The 20657-nt window shown below is 34.8% G+C and overlaps 1 protein-coding gene across 3 annotated transcripts in view; it reads right to left on the bottom strand.

Moving 5' to 3' along the window:
• Nucleotides 1–20657, bottom strand: part of UBR2 (ubiquitin protein ligase E3 component n-recognin 2) — a 52056-nt gene that overhangs the window by 22462 nt on the left and 8937 nt on the right. The window contains exons 5-24 of one of the 3 annotated variants that reach the window (XM_085219323.1): nucleotides 19186–19313; nucleotides 18389–18527; nucleotides 17180–17242; nucleotides 15919–16039; nucleotides 13697–13804; nucleotides 12797–12885; nucleotides 12018–12116; nucleotides 11845–11943; nucleotides 9395–9558; nucleotides 9206–9305; nucleotides 8015–8143; nucleotides 7110–7293; nucleotides 6001–6062; nucleotides 5126–5236; nucleotides 4000–4065; nucleotides 2798–2920; nucleotides 2371–2434; nucleotides 1965–2089; nucleotides 830–882; nucleotides 216–318 (exon numbers count right to left, since the gene is read on the bottom strand). In XM_085219323.1, the coding sequence (XP_085075449.1) occupies nucleotides 216–318; nucleotides 830–882; nucleotides 1965–2089; nucleotides 2371–2434; nucleotides 2798–2920; nucleotides 4000–4065; nucleotides 5126–5236; nucleotides 6001–6062; nucleotides 7110–7293; nucleotides 8015–8143; nucleotides 9206–9305; nucleotides 9395–9558; nucleotides 11845–11943; nucleotides 12018–12116; nucleotides 12797–12885; nucleotides 13697–13804; nucleotides 15919–16039; nucleotides 17180–17242; nucleotides 18389–18527; nucleotides 19186–19313 (2130 nt within the window). The remainder of the gene's footprint in view (nucleotides 1–215; nucleotides 319–829; nucleotides 883–1964; nucleotides 2090–2370; nucleotides 2435–2797; nucleotides 2921–3999; nucleotides 4066–5125; nucleotides 5237–6000; nucleotides 6063–7109; nucleotides 7294–8014; nucleotides 8144–9205; nucleotides 9306–9394; nucleotides 9559–11844; nucleotides 11944–12017; nucleotides 12117–12796; nucleotides 12886–13696; nucleotides 13805–15918; nucleotides 16040–17179; nucleotides 17243–18388; nucleotides 18528–19185; nucleotides 19314–20657) is intronic. The other 2 variants (XM_085219325.1, XM_085219324.1) reach the window with 2 other exon arrangements.

Genomic DNA, 20657 nt, shown 5'->3' with positions numbered 1-20657 from the left:
CTCCTGAAGCCCCACTGATTTCAGCATCTCTGTATAAGATAAAGCATCTAATGATAAAGAAATCACTGCAAAATCTGAGACAAATTCTGTCAACAGTCTCAAATGATTCAACTTTTTAAAAGTAACAGTTGATAATATTTCCTCATAGAGTAAATATTTGTGGAAAAAAGAAAATTAAAAAGAAAAATGAAAAACAGAAGCTTGAAATTAATTACCTTTGATTGCTCTGCCCTTGAGAAGTGATAGAAATACAGATTGAAGTTCTTGGTACATTCTGGTTTTAATTCATACAGTCCTCTGCCAGTTAATCCAGGTTTCCTATCAAGAAATTTGTAAAATTTATGTTTACCAGTTATTAACATGTGAGTACGAATGGTCAACTAAAAGAGCTAAAAACATTGCTCAGTGAGCACTCTAAAATGAGCATTAAAAATGATGCACTTCAGGAAAGCCATTGGGAAAGCCCAAGGTGGAGGACAGGGAAGAGATTCACTTATTACTCGTAGTAAGTAAAGTAAGATTATTGATAGTAATCAACCTGTGTTCCCATGAAAACAGACTGTTATGAGACAAATCGCAGCTGGGCACCGAGTTTCCACTGACACTCAAGCCTAATTCTCAGCAGTGAACATGGAAATCTCTCATACGACTTCCATGCTGGACTGCTATATTGTCACAGATAAATATTCCTTTCGAGTTAAATTTCACAGGAGAATGTCTTTTTTTTGCTTTCATTACTCACCAGTACCTGTTTCTTCTGCCCTCTCATTCTCAACAATTTAAATATTTAATTTTAAAAGCTAAAATATTAGAATAAAGGGAAACGTACTTGAAACAAGCCACTTCTTCAATCACGCTTTCCATTCCCGTCTCTCTGTTCTCCTATAATGAGTCAAAATGCAAAACAGAGTGTTACTGCAGTTCCTGGATTTAAATACATTCAAATAACATACAGCACTAGATGAATGAGTAAAATAGATGTAGAATGAAGTAATTTTCATGACACTCCCAAGAATGCTAAAATACAAAATAAGAACACACGGTCAGGAATACCATGTCTGTGAAAAGCACTTTTAAGAATACTGCATTTGTACTCTTCTTGCCCTGTCAAAATAAACTTAGAACATAACAGAAGAAAACTGAGCTAGCTTACTCAATGTATCTTAATATATAGCCACTATTTCCAGTCTCTAGACATTTAAAAATGATAAAGAAGATAGAAGGATAAGGCATTGAAAAATGATAATCATAAAAGGAGATTAAAAAAAAAAAATCAGTTCAAATCATCTTTAAGTTCTTTCTAATAGTCCTTTCCCTTTCCCTGTACAGCTGTTAACAGGGAAAATGTATTTAAGACTGAATACATAACTAACTACTAGCTTTCTAGCTTTAGTAGTACTAACGCTCTAAAAGAATTATGTTTTAATATTGACTTCCCTCTGAAACCACATTTAAAGATTACTCAAAAAATCGTCTAAAAAAAAAAATCATACTTTTCCATCCTTACAAAAGTACTCATACAGGAACTCAAATGCTTCTATCCATGTAAATGAAGTGTTTAGGTTTCACAAGTCATTATACTGTGCCTAGTTTCATATATTTTGAGTTACTATTAAGCTTTAAAATATAAGTTTATATTTCTGGGTAGCTCTGACAACCCACCTGCATACATCTATTTAGGATTTACAAGCAGACTGCAGAGACTGCTGACCAGATGGCCTGATAAGAAAGTGCATTAAAGAGACAAGCTGAAGAAGCTCTCAGGCTCCTGCCTATTTCATACACTGTTTCTCCTTCTACAATGTTTTCCTACCTTCTCTATGACAACTGTTAATCTGTTCTCACGTTAACTTTACTCTGCATAATCACGCTGCTTCCATTAAGCAGCATTAACTCATGAAAGAAAGTTAATTTTCACCAGTTAACCTTATAAAACTGAAGGCTTTGTTTTTCAAGTTACTCACATCTTCAGGTAATGCCTTTACTAATTCACTGTGAGCCATTGGCCTGATGCTCAGCTGATGGATGATCTCTCGTTTGATTTCATCTGTTGCATTTACCTGTCCTATTCCAGGACTGAATCTTTCTCCTACAAACAGAACAGAACAGTATTTTTTTTTTTTTATTTTAGAGTATTTTTAAACATTATTTGTTCTTCTTTTGTCATTTAAAGGAAAAGACTGGAAAATAAGTTTCTGCTGTGAAATCTTGTGTTAGCCCACCCGAAAATTCATTATGTTAATGAAAAATTCACGATGCTAAACTAAGCTAGTTTCAAGAACTACAAAGCATTCAAAGTAGAACTGAATTTGACATTCCAGACCATTAAACAGAATCTTAAAAAATGAATTAAACATATTCTGAGCTTACCAACAATCATTATGATAAGGTACAGCATCTCCTCTATAAGAGTATTATTTTGTTGAACAACATCCTGAATTAAAGAAAAAGAATTTACATGTTTCATTTAAAGGTTAAAAAAAAAATCATATGCTGAAAATATTTTTCTGTGCTTCAAAACTTTTTTTCACCCTTAGTATTCCCCAATTTAAGTTCTGCTGTAATGCAGTCACAACTGCCTTAAACTTCCTCAACAACATGAAAATCATGCAGCAGCTTCTGACATTTATCATTTTGACATGTATCATGTTTATGCATATTTTAAACTGGCCAAATTAAATCAAAATAATTACTTTGTTTTTTAATCAAGAAACAGCACAGATGTAGCACAACAGCATTCAATATATTCTTGAAAAGAAATTCACAGATTTTCCTATACAATCTATATATAAGTTACCTTGTTAGTATTTTCTGTGCTAAATCTTTTGCCATAATCTGGAGTACTAAATATCTGATAAAGTTCAAAGCGGCTCAGCATTATCATCAGGAAGTGATTTGGATCCATCATAGACACACCTGTCTATTAAAGAAGAAAATGATTATAAACAGAAAACAGATTCAGTGTTACTATCGAATGTTTTTATATTCATATGCAAGGTTGACAGAAGATTATTTATTAAATTCATCTCTCTCTATCCTTGGCATGGAGATTTAATTAGACTTACTCTTTTAGGACTCCAACAGTGCAACAGCACAGGTTTGAGTATGTAGGGTGCTACGATTTATTAATAATTTTTGATAGCACTTAAGTGCAAAATATTCAGGATTATTCCTTCCATCTCTAATCTAAATAAAAAACAGAGAAAGACTTTCATTTGTTTTTGTCTCTACTATTCTATTTCTGTTGATCCAACTTTTAGAAGGCATAATAAGTACCATCTATTATCACTTATTATATAGTACATCATTTTATAAAACAAAAAGATTTTGAAATCCCGTTCTCAAAACAAGAGCTAAAAGACCTTAAATAGACTTCCCAAATTTTCTGTGAAAGAATACAAGTGTCTTAATCCAGCTAAACACACACCTACTTCCATTTCTGAATACTACATTCCAAAACATTACTTGTTCATTAAACAACATATCTAATTTAGCCAATTATTTGTTCTTAGTTTACTAATGCTAGTGAGATCTTCTCTTAGACAGAATCATTTTGATGTAACCACAGGGTATCAACTCAAGTAAGAAGATGCTGAAGATAATGAAGAATCAGGGATAGGTCAAGCCTTAGGGAAGCATGTTGGGACCCAGAAGTAAATCAGAATACATGCACTGTATTGGGTATTGCCACACCTAGGTAAGATCTAAGGGCCTTGTGAAAATATTTTCCTTCTAGGTGAAGGCAGCAAGCAGCAAATTTTAACTTTTGTCCCACTCAGCACAGAAGAAACACAGATGTCTGTGTCAGAGTTAAGCTGACTGCCAGATTTGAACTTCAAGAAGAGATTTTTCAACACAGCAAGAAAGAAGAGAGAAGAGGCAATGTATACATTCGTTACATCACTGAAGAGGATTTCAAAAGTTTTTCATAGAGCTACAAACAAATGCACTTGAATCCTGAAGATGCTTCACAAAATGCAAACCAGCGCACATGGTTACCTGAAGCATTACTATGTCCTTGTCAAACATCTCTCTTCTGCACTTCACATTATGATAGTAATAAATCTGGAAAAAAAAATAACAACCAGCAAAATAATTAACAAACGTCACATTTCATATACATCTTTTTTATTCTAGAAAATTACACGGAGTAGTTAGTTAGGCATGCCTTCTTCTATTTTCTCAAACTACTAACCCACACACAGATGCCCTTTCATATCATAAAACACCCAAAAGCAGTCGGCCGAACGTGAGCCATAGTCAGAAAAGAATGAAATTCCAGACCGTGGGAGCCTCAGTACCTAAACTAAACTCATCTTACCTCATGATGTTGGCAGCCAGTGCAATTTAACACAGATTCGTTCCTCTATCAAAAACTGACATTTCAGATCTGGTAAGTTACTACGGACACTTGAGAGATGTTATAATTGTATGCAACTAGAGTTGCCTTTACTTTAGATAATGACAAAGACGTCGCCTTACAATAATAGACTTTTTTTTTTTTTTAAGACTAAGAGGCAAGAAGCATCAGCAAAAAGAGCAGCTTAATTTCAATCTCCCAGTATGCATACGCTGCAGTTATCTATTGAAGATGGGGGGTTTATGGGCCAAAAGACACACAAGACACACAGAGTTGGTTCTAATGCTTCTACGTGCCCTTAGGATTTTAGTTGCCTTAGAAAGGGTAATAATCTGAATGGGGTATATTTTAATATTCAAGGCACTTTTATATAAAAGTAATGAATGCATTATCAAAGATCATGGGTCTAATTGTTGCTATCATTGGGCAGCATACAGGAAAAAGGAAAAGGGGCATTAGCTGCATTATACTTCGTAGCTTCTTTACACACAAAGCACTAAGTTCACTGAGCACCATAGCAGACTTAAAACAACAACAAAAAAAAGCAATTTCTGACTAAGATATCAAAGATTGGCTTAAAAACAATTTTTAAAATAATACAAGTACTGATTTAAGTGCCTACCTCACACAAACCTTATGGAAGCTAATGCAAGTGAAATTTAAAATGGACACAAATGAGAGATTTGGGGGTCTGAAATCAATCTTGGAAATCAATCTTGGGGGAGTAATCAGAAAACAGTGATTACACAGCTGCTATGTACTTACCTGATTAACAAGAGAGAAGCCATTTCTTCTCCACATCCCTGCATGCACTTGAGCACATAGAACTAAGCATCGTAGAGGATGTTCTATTAACATAGGTGGGCTAAGTTCACTCTGAGTTAAAATAAAACACAGTATTTTGGTATATTAAGAGAATATAAGAGGAAATGGAACTGAAAGAAGGAAGAAGGATATTTGTAATAATTAAACATTTGGAGAATACAAAAGAGAAGTAAATCCAAAGTACATATTACAAAGGCTTGATGAGCCTTTTTACAATCTATCTCATCAACATTAACCAGCCTCACACAGACTTTGCCCCACAGAAGTACCCCACAAGATTTATCCTTCAAAACAGTAAGTTTTGTATTTTAAAACATCAGTTGGTCAATTCAATAACACTAACTGTATCCTCTGCTTAAAGACAAGAGCCTTCCTTTGCTAGTTACAATTTCTCCTTTTTAAATTTATTTTGTTCTTTTTAACCTTCCATTTAAAGAAAGGGATCAGTGAGAACATGCAGGAAGGAAAACAAATGAGGAACAAAATTAGAATCCACACCAAGGAGAAGGAAATCAGGTCCTGCCAGTGGTTTCTATAAATAATTTCTACCACAAAAAGAAAGTAGTGAATGAAGAACAAAATACAAACTTTCCATTGGGGTCTTGAATTATTTAAGAGAGCAATGCTGATTGCTCATGCTCCATCCAAATATTAATCTCTTAAGAGGTAATTTTATCTATCAAGGATAGTCTTTGAGAACAGTATGCATGGCCAAACAGCCCTTTCTTTTATTTAATAATATCCTACACTTATTTAAGCAATTTCATCTTCAGCACTAATTACATTTAATGAGTATGCTATGTTTAATTACATACCAGGGGTAGCAGCTCTGGAAACTTATATGCCACTTCAGTTTTACTCAGCAAAACATGCAAGCCTACATGAATAAATGAAACAAAAACATACATATCACATACAGCATCTAACGCAATTCCAAAAGGCCAGAAAGGATCACCTAATATACTGTCAGACCATTTTCTGGAAATAATTACAGATCTGTAAAATCATTATTCTGGAGCTAAAGTATTTTTCTTCCTAAAGAAAAATACTTTAAAAACCCTACACTTTATGGAAAGGTGTATCTGTATAAAACTTGTAAAACAACTGAGTTTTGCCTTTCTTTTGTCCATGTCACATCCTCTCAGTGACAGCCAAGTATCCTTGGTTGATCAGGGCAAGTTATCAGGGACAGATATATCATCTTTGCTGTCTGTCATAAGAGGTTTATAAAATACTCCAGAAGCTACAATGAAGCTCCTACAAAATACATAAGGATTTTCTGGTTTGCTTTGCTTTAAGACTACAAGGAGTTTGCTTATAGATTCAAAAATCAAAAGTTATTAGACTCTGGTCTGCATAATATTTTACATAGAAATGTCATTTAAGAACTACCTTTTCACTTAATTATCTGTAAATTTATTTTATTATCATATGACTATATGTTCAGATTAAAATAATATTCCCCTCAAAACACAACTGTTCAGCAAGTTAGCCCTAATACAAGTTGAAAAAATACACTGCTTAATTTTCTGGTGACACATCCCTGATAAATCTGTTCACTAACAGACCGTTGATTTGTCTATTCAATCTGACAGCTAAACATACTTGAAAACAATCAGACAACTGCAGCCCATGTTTTGTTGCATTTCTTTTGCACCACGCAAGCTACAAAAGCAGCTGTAACTTCCTACACCCACCAGTGACAAACACAGAGACAGGAGACTACCTCCTCCAGGTCTGAGACTAACTTCTCAAATGGTTGGGAACATTTTGCTGTAGGCCATCAAACTGCTAAATAGTGGCTAAAATACACCGAAACTTAGGCTCTCAACAGCTGCTGTGTGGTTCATTATATCCACACAAAAGCAAATTATATTTATGCAACATTTTCAATTTCCTGAAATATTTTTAAGCAAGTTTATACCTGCAAGTAAACGTGAAACTGGGAGATGAATGCTGACTTTTTCCTGGGAAACGCAGTATCTGATGGTCTCAACTGAATGTCCACACATACTGAGAACAATAGGCTGCTCTCCATCAGTAAAGCCACTATGACACTGCATCAGCACAGCCAGGCATTTCTTGTAAGCTTCAATTAACACTTTTTCCTAAAAGAAAGAGCGCAGTTCACAAAGATTATGAAAAAAGCGGAGCTCTGACTAACAGCACAGTAAACAACAAGACATCTGACAGGTGCAAATAGGCTTTTGGGTTTTTATCTGTATTAACTGTCCTACAAAACCAAGGTAAGGAACTCAATACTAATCTGAATTACTGAGGCAGACATAGACCACAAAATACATTTAGATGTCTGACCAGAAAAAAAAAAAACCACCAAGCAAAAAACAGTTGCAAGGCTTTTGTTCTTGTAACTATGGGAACTTCCTGAAGGTTTTCATGATCGTGCTAGTTTAGTCAACTTGTACATTAACTGACAGTGACAGATTAAGGCCAGATTGAATATTTAGATATTCTAGGATCACTTGTTCCACAACAACATTTCACCATGCTGAAGTTCTGAAATGCTAGAACTTGAAACATACACGCAGTAGAAACCTGACTCACAGTCCTGCAGCATTAGGTAGATCCAGGGCATGTTTCTCTACATCCTGTTCTTCAATAATTGTTAATTATAACCTAACAGTGTTGTGATGATCACAATTTTTTGATGTAGAGAAGGCATACTTACACACAGAAGATTTTGACTTACGATGCCATTACGTGTTTTGTTCAACTTGTTACACACATTGATGTTTCTTTTACCTTCTCATGACCACCACCTCCATTACTAAACATTCACACAGAGAAAACACTTCAGAAGGAACTTACATCTAAAGCACACCAGTCCTGCATCATTGAAATAACAAGTGTTAATTTCATTTGCAATGTAAATGCTGCTTCCCATTCTGGTTCCATTTCGATGTGTTGTCCTACTTGACGGGTTATTGGATCCATACCCTTAAAAAAAAAAGCATTGCACATTTCAACAACATTATCACTTAAATAGCTTCACGTTAGCCTAATTGTGGTACAGTGGTTACCTATTCTTACAAACATATTGCTGCTATAACAAGAAATACTTGGGGCCATCTGGAAATGAATTACACATATCAAAACAACAAGAAAAAGAAACAGGAAGCGCAGGAAATAAGAACATGGGTCAGGGCATTTTTCAGGTATTAGCTCTGTTATTAACACCTTAAAGTTTCTTTTCAAAGGATGTTTACATACATACATTAATCATCTTAATTACAACACTTATTTTGCTTTTTAAATGCATTTTTTAAGGACATACTGAGAAATGCAGGTGAATGCTAAGTAAAGACTGAGTACCCACCACACCTAATCAGATCTTGGTATAAGAAATAAGAAAATCAACAGCATGATATAGGAGAAAGTATATTCAAGAGACTGTCGTCAACGGGCTAACAAAGTTAAAACACTGAGATGGGTGTACTAGTGAAGTATTGAAAAAAATGTGAGTAATTCTGATTCACGCCTTACTGATCATACTGTAAATCTGCTTTTGCAAAAGCTGTGCTGCTTTTAAAATACTCCTCTTAAGACAACACAGTACGTGAAAAGACTAAAAAAAAATCTCAGCAAAGACACCTACTGCTATGGCTCAGAAGATATATGCTTTAATACAAGGATCAACTCTGCTAACACTGAAGTAGTATCTGCATCTTTCAAAAAGATGGAAAATTAGTTAAAATGGGGCAGATTTTGCTCATACAATTGAATATGTCTTGTTTGCCCATAAAGCTGCAAAATAAGCCCCAAACTACATTTTTCCTTTTGAATCACTCGTCTTTTTTTACTGCCTCCTAAACAACAATCAAAAAAAAATAAAAGATGGGTCAGACACGTTTCAGGAAAAAAACAATTCCAGAAGCTATATTGTTCTAAAATTATAAAACAGAGGGTACAATGAATCCCCTCAGTTTCTATATTATGATAGCTAACTTTTTGCACTGTGTTAAGATTATAGCACGTTTTGTAACTCACAGATTTACATACCTGCATACATTTGAGTAACTCTAAGAAGGCATCAAAACCCTCTAGAAACTTGTGTCTCAAGTCTTCTGACCACTCAGTTGGCTTACTTATCAACACATACCTGAGTACATTAGAAACAGATACAAGTGTTACTTTTAATCCTGTATTCTCTTTCAATTGATCAAATCAGCACGTAGCTAATGTACTTACTTGAGATCCAGAATAAGACTTTGAACACGCCTGAATTTGAAAGCCTGCAGAGCAGTGTAACGTTCAAACTGAAACCTGCCTTGGATGTCACGGTGTCTTAAATGGTCCATAAAAGTTTTGATGATAGTGGTCATGAGGTTTTCCTCTGTTATTAGCATTCGAGCCTATACCAAAAGTACATAGAAATTTGCTGTGATTAACAGGCAACTAAACAAGAAATTCACATTGCACCATCAAGTTTAAAAAAAAAAAAACCATGACATTTTATTCAAAATAGTTACATTGATAATTAAAACAGAAGAATATACTAAAAGTCAATCTTCCAAATATTCACAAAAGAAAAATGTATCCTAATCAGAAATTATCATAACTCAGATCTCTCTTCAGTCCCCTTCTGTACAGAAATTTGACTATGACTAGGCTCCTGTTAACTTACGCATATAATTATGAAAAAACATATTATTATCTTTCTTACAATTAACTTAATTAACTTGTGCCTCCCTTTAATTAGCTGTTGTCTCTTATGTAATTTAAGTATGAGCCCTTTGGGGTAGTGACAGTTGTTTTGTTTTTCTGTTTACAAAAGGCCAAGCACTATGGCACATAGTGAGTTTTCTGAACTTCTAAGGAGCTATAAAGAGCAATTTCCACATAGAAATTATGTGAGATGACCTTTAATTCCCATCAGTGGCCTCTGTGTATTTCCATGCGTTGCAGGAAACAAATCAAAACCCATCACAAAGTCCAGCATTGCCAGATGACAATCTGCCACACCCAGCCTAACTTAACCCAACCCAACAACAGCGTAGGGGGTGCTAAGAAGTGACTGCCACCTCCTACTTGCAAACTCTTCCAGAACTCCCTCATCCTGCTGGCTCTCCAAGGTAGATTGTACCAGCCTTGCAGTTTTCAGGACCCATGACGATGTTATCTGGGTGCCTTACATATTCAAGAAGATTGGCTCCTCTGATCTACCACAGTGACACTGCAGTTGTTGACTAGAGCTTCCATGTTCTATGGTTGCTAATGATACTCCAAATAGATTTTAAAATGCTATTGTGAGGGAAAAATCTAGTGGTTAACGTTAAAAATAAATTACTGTCCACACAACTAATCATCCTTCAAACCCAGCAACCTCAGTGACTCGAGAGCTCAAAATCCAATTCTTAACATAAGTTTGAAAATGTTACTGGGGGTGGTTTTAACATTCCTCAACTTATTTATTCAACTAAGAATGAATGCAAAATGGGTCAAAACCTAGAAAAAAAGAATTCTTCCCTCTTATTTTACTTTCAGGTCATCGCTCTATTCTATTTTCTATAAAATTAGTCAATAACAATTTGCTTTACCCTTGTTTTGCATGCTTTAGAAATAAAAAAAACACGTAGAAGTGAAACAACAATTCTCTTCCTCTAAGGAAGCATTTGAAATTCCTATAAAATATTTACACAAGCATATTCTATCACCTCACCCGTCAAATGAAAAAAAAAATTGAATAAAATTAGTTGGATAAATGCAAGACTGAATAGTGGCAATATTCTTACTGCCAGCATCAAAATTAAAAGAGTTACACAATGTTGCCCTGACCCATGGAAACAAAATCCTGAGGTTTCAGATTCCCATTAATAACATCCATCTCTATGAGATTAAAAACCAACTTCACACAGTATCATAAAATGCTATTGTAATATTGAATTTTGGAGCTCAATAAAATTTGGGAGGATTGAGAAGCATTCACTTTTGAAACATTAAAAAAAGTGGCTATGAAAATCAAACTTTTATTTTCAGTACAGCTCCAAACATTAGTGTGTACTGCAAGCAAATAAAGACATTTTTGGTGACTGGAGCAAAGGACCAAAAAAAGAAGCATCAGCTCAAGAATGATGGGCGGTATTAGTGAACAGAGTGAAACATAACTTGAAGCGCTGTAATAAAAATTAACTGGAAACCTGAAAGAAGACACAGACTGAGAAAAAAGCATCAAAGGAAGTGCAGAATGTCATGAGACAATTATTGCCTGCAGTTAGATTGACTAGAAAATTAAGATAAACACAGTGGATCACTTAGAAAACTGTGCCCAAAAGGTACGCTCTGAAACTGCAATAAGCAAATCACAACGTAGATTTCTACAAACAGAAACCACTAATTGTTATGAAGAGAAATGCAAATGTTGTGCGTCTCTGAATAAGCACTGAATACACAAAACACAATCCTAAAATAAAAAGGTAAAATAAAATAAAAAAATACCCAGCCCACTCTGGGAAGTCAGATTCAATCTCTGCAGCGCTAAACTTCTTTAACTTCTAAACCCAAAGTAATGTATGTAAACAGACTGACTCACGTGCAGTAGCAGTGCCCCACATTTCGACAGAAATCTGTGGTCTGGATTCAAGAACCTCAAGTGGTTTTCAACAAACAAAGATTTCCTTTTTTGGTCTTTTAGTACTTACAAGAGAAGGCACTGTGAATATCTGTATCGAGAGGTCAGCAATTGAGAACTCTCTGTCGTGGTCATCTTTCATAAAATCACTCTGCAATCGCTCATAGTTCTATTAAGAAGGAGGCAAAAAGAGGCAAGGAGTGCCAACTATCAGTTTTTAAAAGAAAGACAGGCACTACTCACCAGAGTAGGTACAGTGAAGAGTTGGACAGACAGAGCAGCCACCGACACTGCTCGTTCGTGATCATCCTCCATATAATCTCTCTGCAACTGCCGGTAATTCTAAACAACAAGGGGAAATTCACCTCTAATCCACACTGACCTGATTTTTTAATTTAAATGTCTGCTCTGGGAAATTTTAATTCCACGATAAAGGGAAGAGTAGCTCTTACAGATTGTTATATTAATACCTCGTACAAAAAACATAATTTATCAGCTCACAAGTGAGAACTACTCACTCGTTTTCACAATAAAGGCTAATATTTTATTTCTTACACACACACACACACACACACACACACACACACACACACACACTTGTCTTCAGCAGAGTGAGCTGAATTTTGCATTGGTGATTTAAAAGCATTTCAAGTACTACTTACTGCAGAAATACCAATCAGCATAACTGAATTCCAGCACAATTTTTTTTTGGAGTGCTGTAAGAGCTTATGCCTCAGCAATGAGATGCAATTAGCTCTCAAGAAGAGCCTGCATAGCTGATGGTAAAGACAGAACACGTGAACTACTTTAGATCTGGGGAACTTGGAAAGTTTATCTTCTCACCAGATGAGATGCCATTTCAACTAATATTTTGAAGACAGAAATACAACGTTGGCACTTCATTTCAATTTTCCACATTCAAAAAAATAATTCTTGCAACAGTTCATTTGAAGTTCTACATGCTAACTAAACTCTTCACTGAAATATTTAGGCATTTAATAACTCTTAATAAAGATACTTACTCTTGCAAAACGGATAGCGAAAAGCTTCTTGTATTTCAAGTCCATAAGTAGACTGCTCATGAATAATTGGTGATATACATTTCTAGCTCCTGTCAAGAACAAACGAATGATATATGTCACTATTTTCTAACAACATACTACAGAATCATTAGAAATATAAACTTTTACAAAATGAAGCATATCTGCAGTTCAGAGCAAAAGCTGCTTTGACCAAGTCTCTCAGATGGTAGCAAAAAAATGAAGAACACAGAAAATGAAATGCTTCAAGTGGCATTATTTATTACGCCTCAAATAATACTATCAAATAATACTCAGCTGCTAAATGAGAACATAAACCTTCAAGTCAGGCAAACAAGAATGAAAATACTCTTCAGAACAAATAGGATTTGGATGGCCTGAGGGGAGCAAAGGGGAAGCAGTTACATGTAAAGTCCTGGGAAACACAATAAATTTTGTCAGCTGAAACAGCTCCACTAAAAAATAAAAATAAAAAAAATAAAAATAAAAATCAATCAACTTATCTAGCTCTGAATTTCAATGTGTGTCTGAGCAGCACTCAAGAAAGTACTATCAATACCACTAAGAATTAACAGCATGTAGCTTAGAAACACATAAGCATGTTTATATTTCTTTCTTTAGGTCATTTAAGTCAAAAGTCATTCAATTATTTTCTCAATACAGAGTAACTACGAAAAACAAGAAGTAGAGAAATATTAATCTTGAAGTAAAAATGTAAAAGGTGAAAATTACATCTTCTTTACATGAAAGAAGTTATCCTAACAAACTAGGAAATCACATCACTAACATATTACAGTAAAAACGATCACACATGCGCTAAGGGAAAAACATCATGCATAACATTCCTCAGCATTCTCCAAAAACTTGAAAAATAAATCTCACCCTTCCACAGTTTAGAATCATACAACATCAGCTTATCCACAAGAGAAGAATTTTCCCCATCCGGTCCCTCCTGTAAACCAACCTGACACAGTACTCGACGAAGGCCATCTTAATGAAGAGAAATGATGGAAGTTAGTAATAGCTTCAACACAAAACTTGTCGTTATTTTGATACACCAGAGTTTTCGTAAGACACAGCAGAAGACACCTGGCCCTATTTCCTCAACAACCAGATAACGGTTCCTATTTTGCTGATAGAAACACAAATATTTGATACCTTGCACGTCTAGTACCAGCCTTATGGAACATAAATGAACTTTATGAAAGCTACCAAACAGAGTGATTTGTTTCAAAGTTATCAAATAAAAGTGTACTCCTTAAAAATGCTTCTAGCTTACGAATATAAATACTCATACATCAGGCTAATTTTAGGGTCACATTTTTCTCATTTAGAGTCTTAGCAAAAATAAAAGTTCATATATGACATGACAGTTTTTTCTGTATACTTACTACCCGCTATTATAGTAAAGCTTCTCTATTGTTTTGTTTGCTTTTTTTTTTTTCAAATGGAAAGTAATAATAATTGCTGTCATATGAACAAACAACATATACTGAATCTTCAACAAAACTTAACACAGACCCTCATATGCTCAACCCAGCTGCTGACTGCAAGAATCTTACTCACTAACAAAAGAGTATGGCTTCTAAGTATTAAGCCACCATCTCTGCACCCTGCTGAGACACCTCAGCTTCTCAGGTAGAGCTGGCAATGGCTCGGTGCCATGCATACCATACCAAGCACTACATAGTACATTCCATACAGTTTGTGAAGCCCTATAGCAAGGTTGTGTCTCCGTGCACAATATAGTTCTGTTTGACCTATATTATGACTGCATGCCAAGATCCAAAGGCAATTTGAGCAGCTGTGAACACAGAGATCACAGACAAAATATATACACTGAATAACATTATGTTTCAGAAGGGCAAAAATAAAATACAGTGGATTCAATGACTCTGAAATTCTGCAGAGTTCCCTTCATACACACTCAAACTAAAAATTCTATGCTTTTATGTGCAGTTTGGTATCTTACTTTCATTAATGCAATCATGTCACTTTTTTGCTGTTGCAACTCGGTACTAAAATTAGTGACCTTGGTACTTGGCACAAAAAATATGGCACAGAACTGGGCTCAATGAAAATGAGAAATACAATGCTAGTCAACAGGTTAAATCAGAAGGAAAAAAATATTGTCAAGTTAAATACCTCTTAGTCTCTCTATTTATATGAATTATTCACCAGTAAATATATTATTTGCCATCAACACTACCAAGTACTCGAACAAACTTCTACAATAATTTTTCAGAAGTTTGATTTATGTATCTTAAAAATAAGCTTATACAAACAAACTACTTATCTATCAAAAATAGCATGATAGAGAGATCCCATGCTTGAATTTCACCTTTTGTTTTCCAAGTATCAGTTTAATACATAATCTGTGAACCTACACAGAAGAATTTACACATCACATTACAGTTGACAGTGCTCTGCTGTTAGTTCTTGTTAACATTCACAGATTCATAAAACATGGTGGGCTGGGGACTATGCCTACATTTATATCCATTGGGAGTTTGTGGTAGTTTGATGCATTTTCCATTTATTTCCTCTCATGCTCTGCATCCTCACAACTTTAATTCGTCAAGACAACAGAAGAAACACACCAGAAAAAAAACACAGTCCCCCCAAAAAAGTGCTGAAGTGCATCTTTTTTTACTGTGCATACTGTTTCTTTGAAGAAACCTCTTCCTAAATAGCTGATTAATACTTCATTGGTTTCTATACTTATCCTAAAGCAGTCCCCCACACTTTCTCTGTTGTTCTACTTACACAGCAACAAACCTGAGGCAACCACTTTCATCACCATCAAATGATTTCTGATTAATTTTGTACTGTCTAAGTAGAGGGGTTATTTTCAGCTTACTGCATTCATTTGAAAAGAACCAGGGACTGAAAAATAGCTAGTCGGCTTGCAGCATTTGACAATGATTCCCAGCTTCTGTTCAACAACAACTAAACAGAAAACAGTACGTGGATAGAGCCTGACAAGATATTAATTGCTTTATCTTACACACTGCATATCTAAATAAGAAGGCGACATTATGAAGAAAGCTGAATTCCTGAAGCAAATATTCTCTAGCTTTTCAAAAAAGTTCAAGTTTGCCCACCTGAATATCCAATAACGCTGCCAAGCCAGGTTAGGAGCTTCAGACCAAAGCTCTGATGGGCAACAATGGATGAATGCATAACCTGTACTTTCAATGGCTTTGTCTGACGACTGGTATTTCTCTTAAAAAAAGAAAAAAAAAAAAAAGATTTTTTTAATGAGGGCTAGCACACATTATTGTACAGAAACACAGCATTCCCATGATTAATTTCAATAACTTATAATATTAATACACATTGCAATGACTAACAACTAAATGAAGAAGTAAAAAATCTCAACTTTGTTTATCCTATTAGTATTTGAATGACAATATTATGCAATAGCAACATATTTAGGCCAGTTCATTTTCCACTTTCTTCCTCTTATCAATACGCACACGGACCTACTGCATTTTACTGATAAACAGTCTCAGTCTAGAACAACTGCACACATTCATTCCTCACAACATGACACGCAACTCACACAGCAGCCCACCAAAAAAGAAACTTATCATCCACAGACCGTTTTCAAAAACGAAAAACAAGTAGAATTAGAAACAAGAAAGAATATCTCCTCATCTGTGGTAGTAACCTTAAGTTAGACATTACACACAGAAGTCATTTTTTCTTTAACTGCACAGGTGGCAAGTTAAATAAATTGCTTAACAATCTTTAAAGAGACATTAATGTTTCCAAAATATCTTCAAAATAGTTTAAGTCTAGTAACTCTAGTTGCAGTATTACTTTGTCAGCAATAGGAGCATTATATGCAAGTTGTTGCACATAATGAAGAACCCCACTGCTTAAACCCTTGTTCTTACGTGGAAGGATCTTATGATACGTATTATGAATATACACACATTCCCCAATACATGCAAAAATGTAAATGCAGTTTTGCACTTGGACTCAATCCCTTGGTTACAATTTCAGTGGTTGGGGCTATCATAAAAAGACAAACAATTTGATATTATAGGAGAGAAGTAGTTTAACTTCACTGGTCTGAACTAATATATTACCCTACAAAACTACATTTTAAGTTCCTTATTGTTTTCTGAGGCAAAAGTTGCCTAGTAACTTACTGGGAAATGATTTTAGGTGCAAGCTAGACTACAGCAGAAAAGCAAGAACATAGCATAAAACTACATTTTGTAACCTATCCCATGTGTATTGTAGTGTTTCCAGTATTTTGTATTATATAAAGAGTCATGATAGTAACAATACCACAGAACTCTGTACAAAACCCATCTTTCAGCTAGATGAGGAAAATAGGCAGATACTACTTACCACAATTACTGATTTTGCCTGATCACAGTACTGAAAGTCTCCATATCGGACAGACCTACGGCCCTTTAAATTTGTGAGAAAGTAACATTACCACCAGTTTCTAAGCAAGAAGTTCAAATGCAGTGCTTTACATTAGTATAAAAGACATAGGAAAAGTTTCAGGTGCAAGATAACCACTCTCGTTTTCACCTCATTTTCATTTTCTGAAAGTACTACATAAAGTTAGATATTTGAGTTTCCAAAATGCACACTGTACTTTAAAAAAATTAAGCTATGCCATATATGCAATTACATGTAAACAAAATTTTCTGTGTATATTAATTAGCAATTTTAAGGCACAGCTATTATTTTTTACTTGAAATATCAAATACTCAATCATAGTATTTTTCTTAAAGTTTAAATATTTTAGATATTCCAATGCTTTTTAAAAAGCAGTGCTCCCACTGCCATTTTGGAAGAGATGCTCCTTGTTACACTCCCTCCAAAAAAGAGGCATAAGGAATCAAAACAATATAAAAGGACACATTTTCACAGCAACAGACTTATGTCACAAGTAACAAGATGCAGCTGTCCCTAGAAAGTTACCCAGAAGAAAAGATGCTCTTTCTTAAAAAAAAAAAAAAAATTATAATCATATGAGCCAGAAGACAAATGCAGCTGGGAGAGTGTTCTTGAGATCAACATACTAGTTAAAATTATACTCAGCACGTAATTTCTCTGAACTCATTGTTCTTTTTAAGTGCTGCATAAAATGCTTTACTTCTTCCTGCCATTATCATCTAACAATTATGAAAAAAGAAAATTAAATTTAAAAACCACAAACAGTTCCATGAGCACAGGAACAAAAGCAACCAATTAAAGATTTTTTTTCTCTCAGTTGACAGCTGTTACTTCCTTCCCTTGTTTGAAGCAAGCACAGGGGATCTTCCAGTGTAAACTCCCTGGTGTATAGTAAGCAATGAGTTAAAGCTGCTGCCTGCCCTAGACAGAAAGGGCTAACAAACACCCTGATATCTATGCTCATGAGACTTACTAGAATTATGCTGAAAAATATATTCAATTTCAAACGTAATTTGGCTTGGTCAGTTAGTTAGGGCCTGACAGATGTTAATCACATTAACTATACACGTTGAGGAAACAAACCAAAGTATGTGTAGTCATAAAATAAATGTTAATGTAAGTATAAGTTCTAGAAAGGAATTTACTTACATCTCTATCTACTGTTGTTGCAAAACCAATAGCTTCCTTCTGCGTGCAGTTGACAGCTTTCTGAAGAGTATAAATGACTTGTTCATAGGTGTGGACTTCATCATTAAAGAGCATGCAGTAGTAAGTGTCACTCTTCTCACTTCAAAGCAAGCAGTGAATATATATAACTCAAAGTTAAAAACTATAAAAGTTATATAATTCAAATTTAAAAGATCAACTCCCGGTTTAACAATTAAGTTTTTCACCAAGCTGACAATTCAAACCTGGGCTTCCTTTGTTACACAGTTTTACTTAACAAGGACCGAACATCTCAATTCTGCTGGAAAGTTTCATGTTCCTGTGGAAGTTAAGTCCAAAAGGAGCAAAATCATAAGACAAAACTTAGGTCTGAGTATCACTTTTGAACATTCATTGATTCTGAATTGATAGTTTCCTACAAGGAGAACACATTTCCTTAGAGTACAGCCCTGCTCAATACATTCTCACATAGTATCTTAGAAGTTTCAATGGCTTGGAATTATTTTACCATTTGTTCTAAGGAATTTCACTGTAGTAATATTTATTTTCAATGTGAGGAAAACAAACGTATCACAAAAATTATTTCACCATCTTTACAGAAAGAAATGGGATGTATAATCACACTAATTAAAGACACAGGCAATTATTTTAGTCTACTGTCTACAAAATATCCCTGACATAATTTTAGAAAAGAGATAACAGGATTAAAGTAATAATCTATATTTCTATTGTAAATATGTGCATGTCTTTAGAAGGAAAAGGACAAACACTATACTTACGTCATTTCTAGGCCAGGTAATTCATTTTCTTTTTCCCATGTTAATATGTCTACCGCATATTTAAAGGTGATAGCAAAAATATTATAAGCTCTTGCTACCATATCTTCTGGTAAGTGCACAAGAGGATCCTGAAAAAATAAACAGGAATTGAGAAATTGAGTGGTATTCAGAACAGGTATTTTAAAAAATCTGCATGCCTTTGCACCAAAGATGATGCAAGCATCCTTAATGGTGTCTTCCCTAAAATAACTTCCCGCTTGAAAGGAACAGTTAATAGTCAGCTTGTTTTCTTTTCCCTGCTCTTCACAGAAAAATCAGCAAAGTGATAATCTAATATTCAATGCCCAAACATTAACTTGCCTCTGCTCACTCAATTAAATTTTCACACTTCTATATTTTCACTTTAATCGTTCCCTCTTTCAACACCAGTTGAATTAGAATCTGCTTTTTCCACAGTGTATTCAAAAACCATAATTTGAAATAACTGCTTTGTTCCACTTAATTAAATGCAAAATACAAATAAATATGCATTTATTGCTTTCTTTCATATGCAGTATGCCTTTAGAGGCAGAAGTCCTACGTACCAAGATTCTACAAACAGCACGTGCAAGGATCATGAGTTATGATGAGTCTCTTACAAGCTACAGTAGGATCTGCTCACATGTCAGTCTTATTCACAGACATCTATTCATCTTTTGCATGGAAAACACACATCCATTTGTGTCCATTCTGCACTCTCAAGGGTGCCCTTCTCTTGCTACCAGGGCACACACACTGCTGATTCACAATTCAACTTGCTGTTAACCAGAACCCCCAAATCCCTTCCAGCAGGGCTGCTCATCCCAAAATCTGTATGCATACTGAGAGATACATGCTAAGGAAACTGAAATGAAGAGGAGGGAGTGCCACCTCAGCTGACAAATGCCAAGTAACTTCTTTCTGGAGCAGAAAAAGAGAAGAACTATGAAGTCACTCATAGTTTCCTGCCCCGTGACAGCTGTAGTAACTTCAATCCTCAGTCAACTAGTACAAGCAACACCACCATTCCCTTCTAAACCATTTCAGGGGATTTGCTTATAAACAGACATTAACAACCTCTTCTCTGATAAATAAAAGCAGACCAAGACACAACCATCAGCTCTCAAAGTTCAGATTCTATAAACAGCTATTGTTTCTTTACAGATGTGGAAAAGGAACACTAAAATATTCTATTCTGCTAACACTATGAGAGTAGCACAACTTGCATTCTAGGAATACATAAAAGCAAATTCTGTGCTTCATAAAGTTTATCAAACTATACACAATAATCTTTTCTGAACAAGTCTGCATTACTTACTTATCTTGATAGTCAGGAATTCACCTGCACTGTGAATTGTATATTCTACCTATACTGTGAATTGTATTCATACTGTAAAAAAAAAAAAAAAAGTATTTATACTGCAAACCTTTAAAGTTTTTTTTCAGCCATCCAC

This window comes from Meleagris gallopavo, chromosome 2, assembly GCF_905368555.1.
Source record: "Meleagris gallopavo chromosome 2, MGAL_WU_HG_1.1, whole genome shotgun sequence".
Classification (NCBI taxonomy): domain Eukaryota; kingdom Metazoa; phylum Chordata; class Aves; order Galliformes; family Phasianidae; genus Meleagris; species Meleagris gallopavo.
The sequence above is the reverse complement of the archived record's forward strand: the minus strand, read 5'-3'. Positions and strand labels throughout refer to the sequence as shown.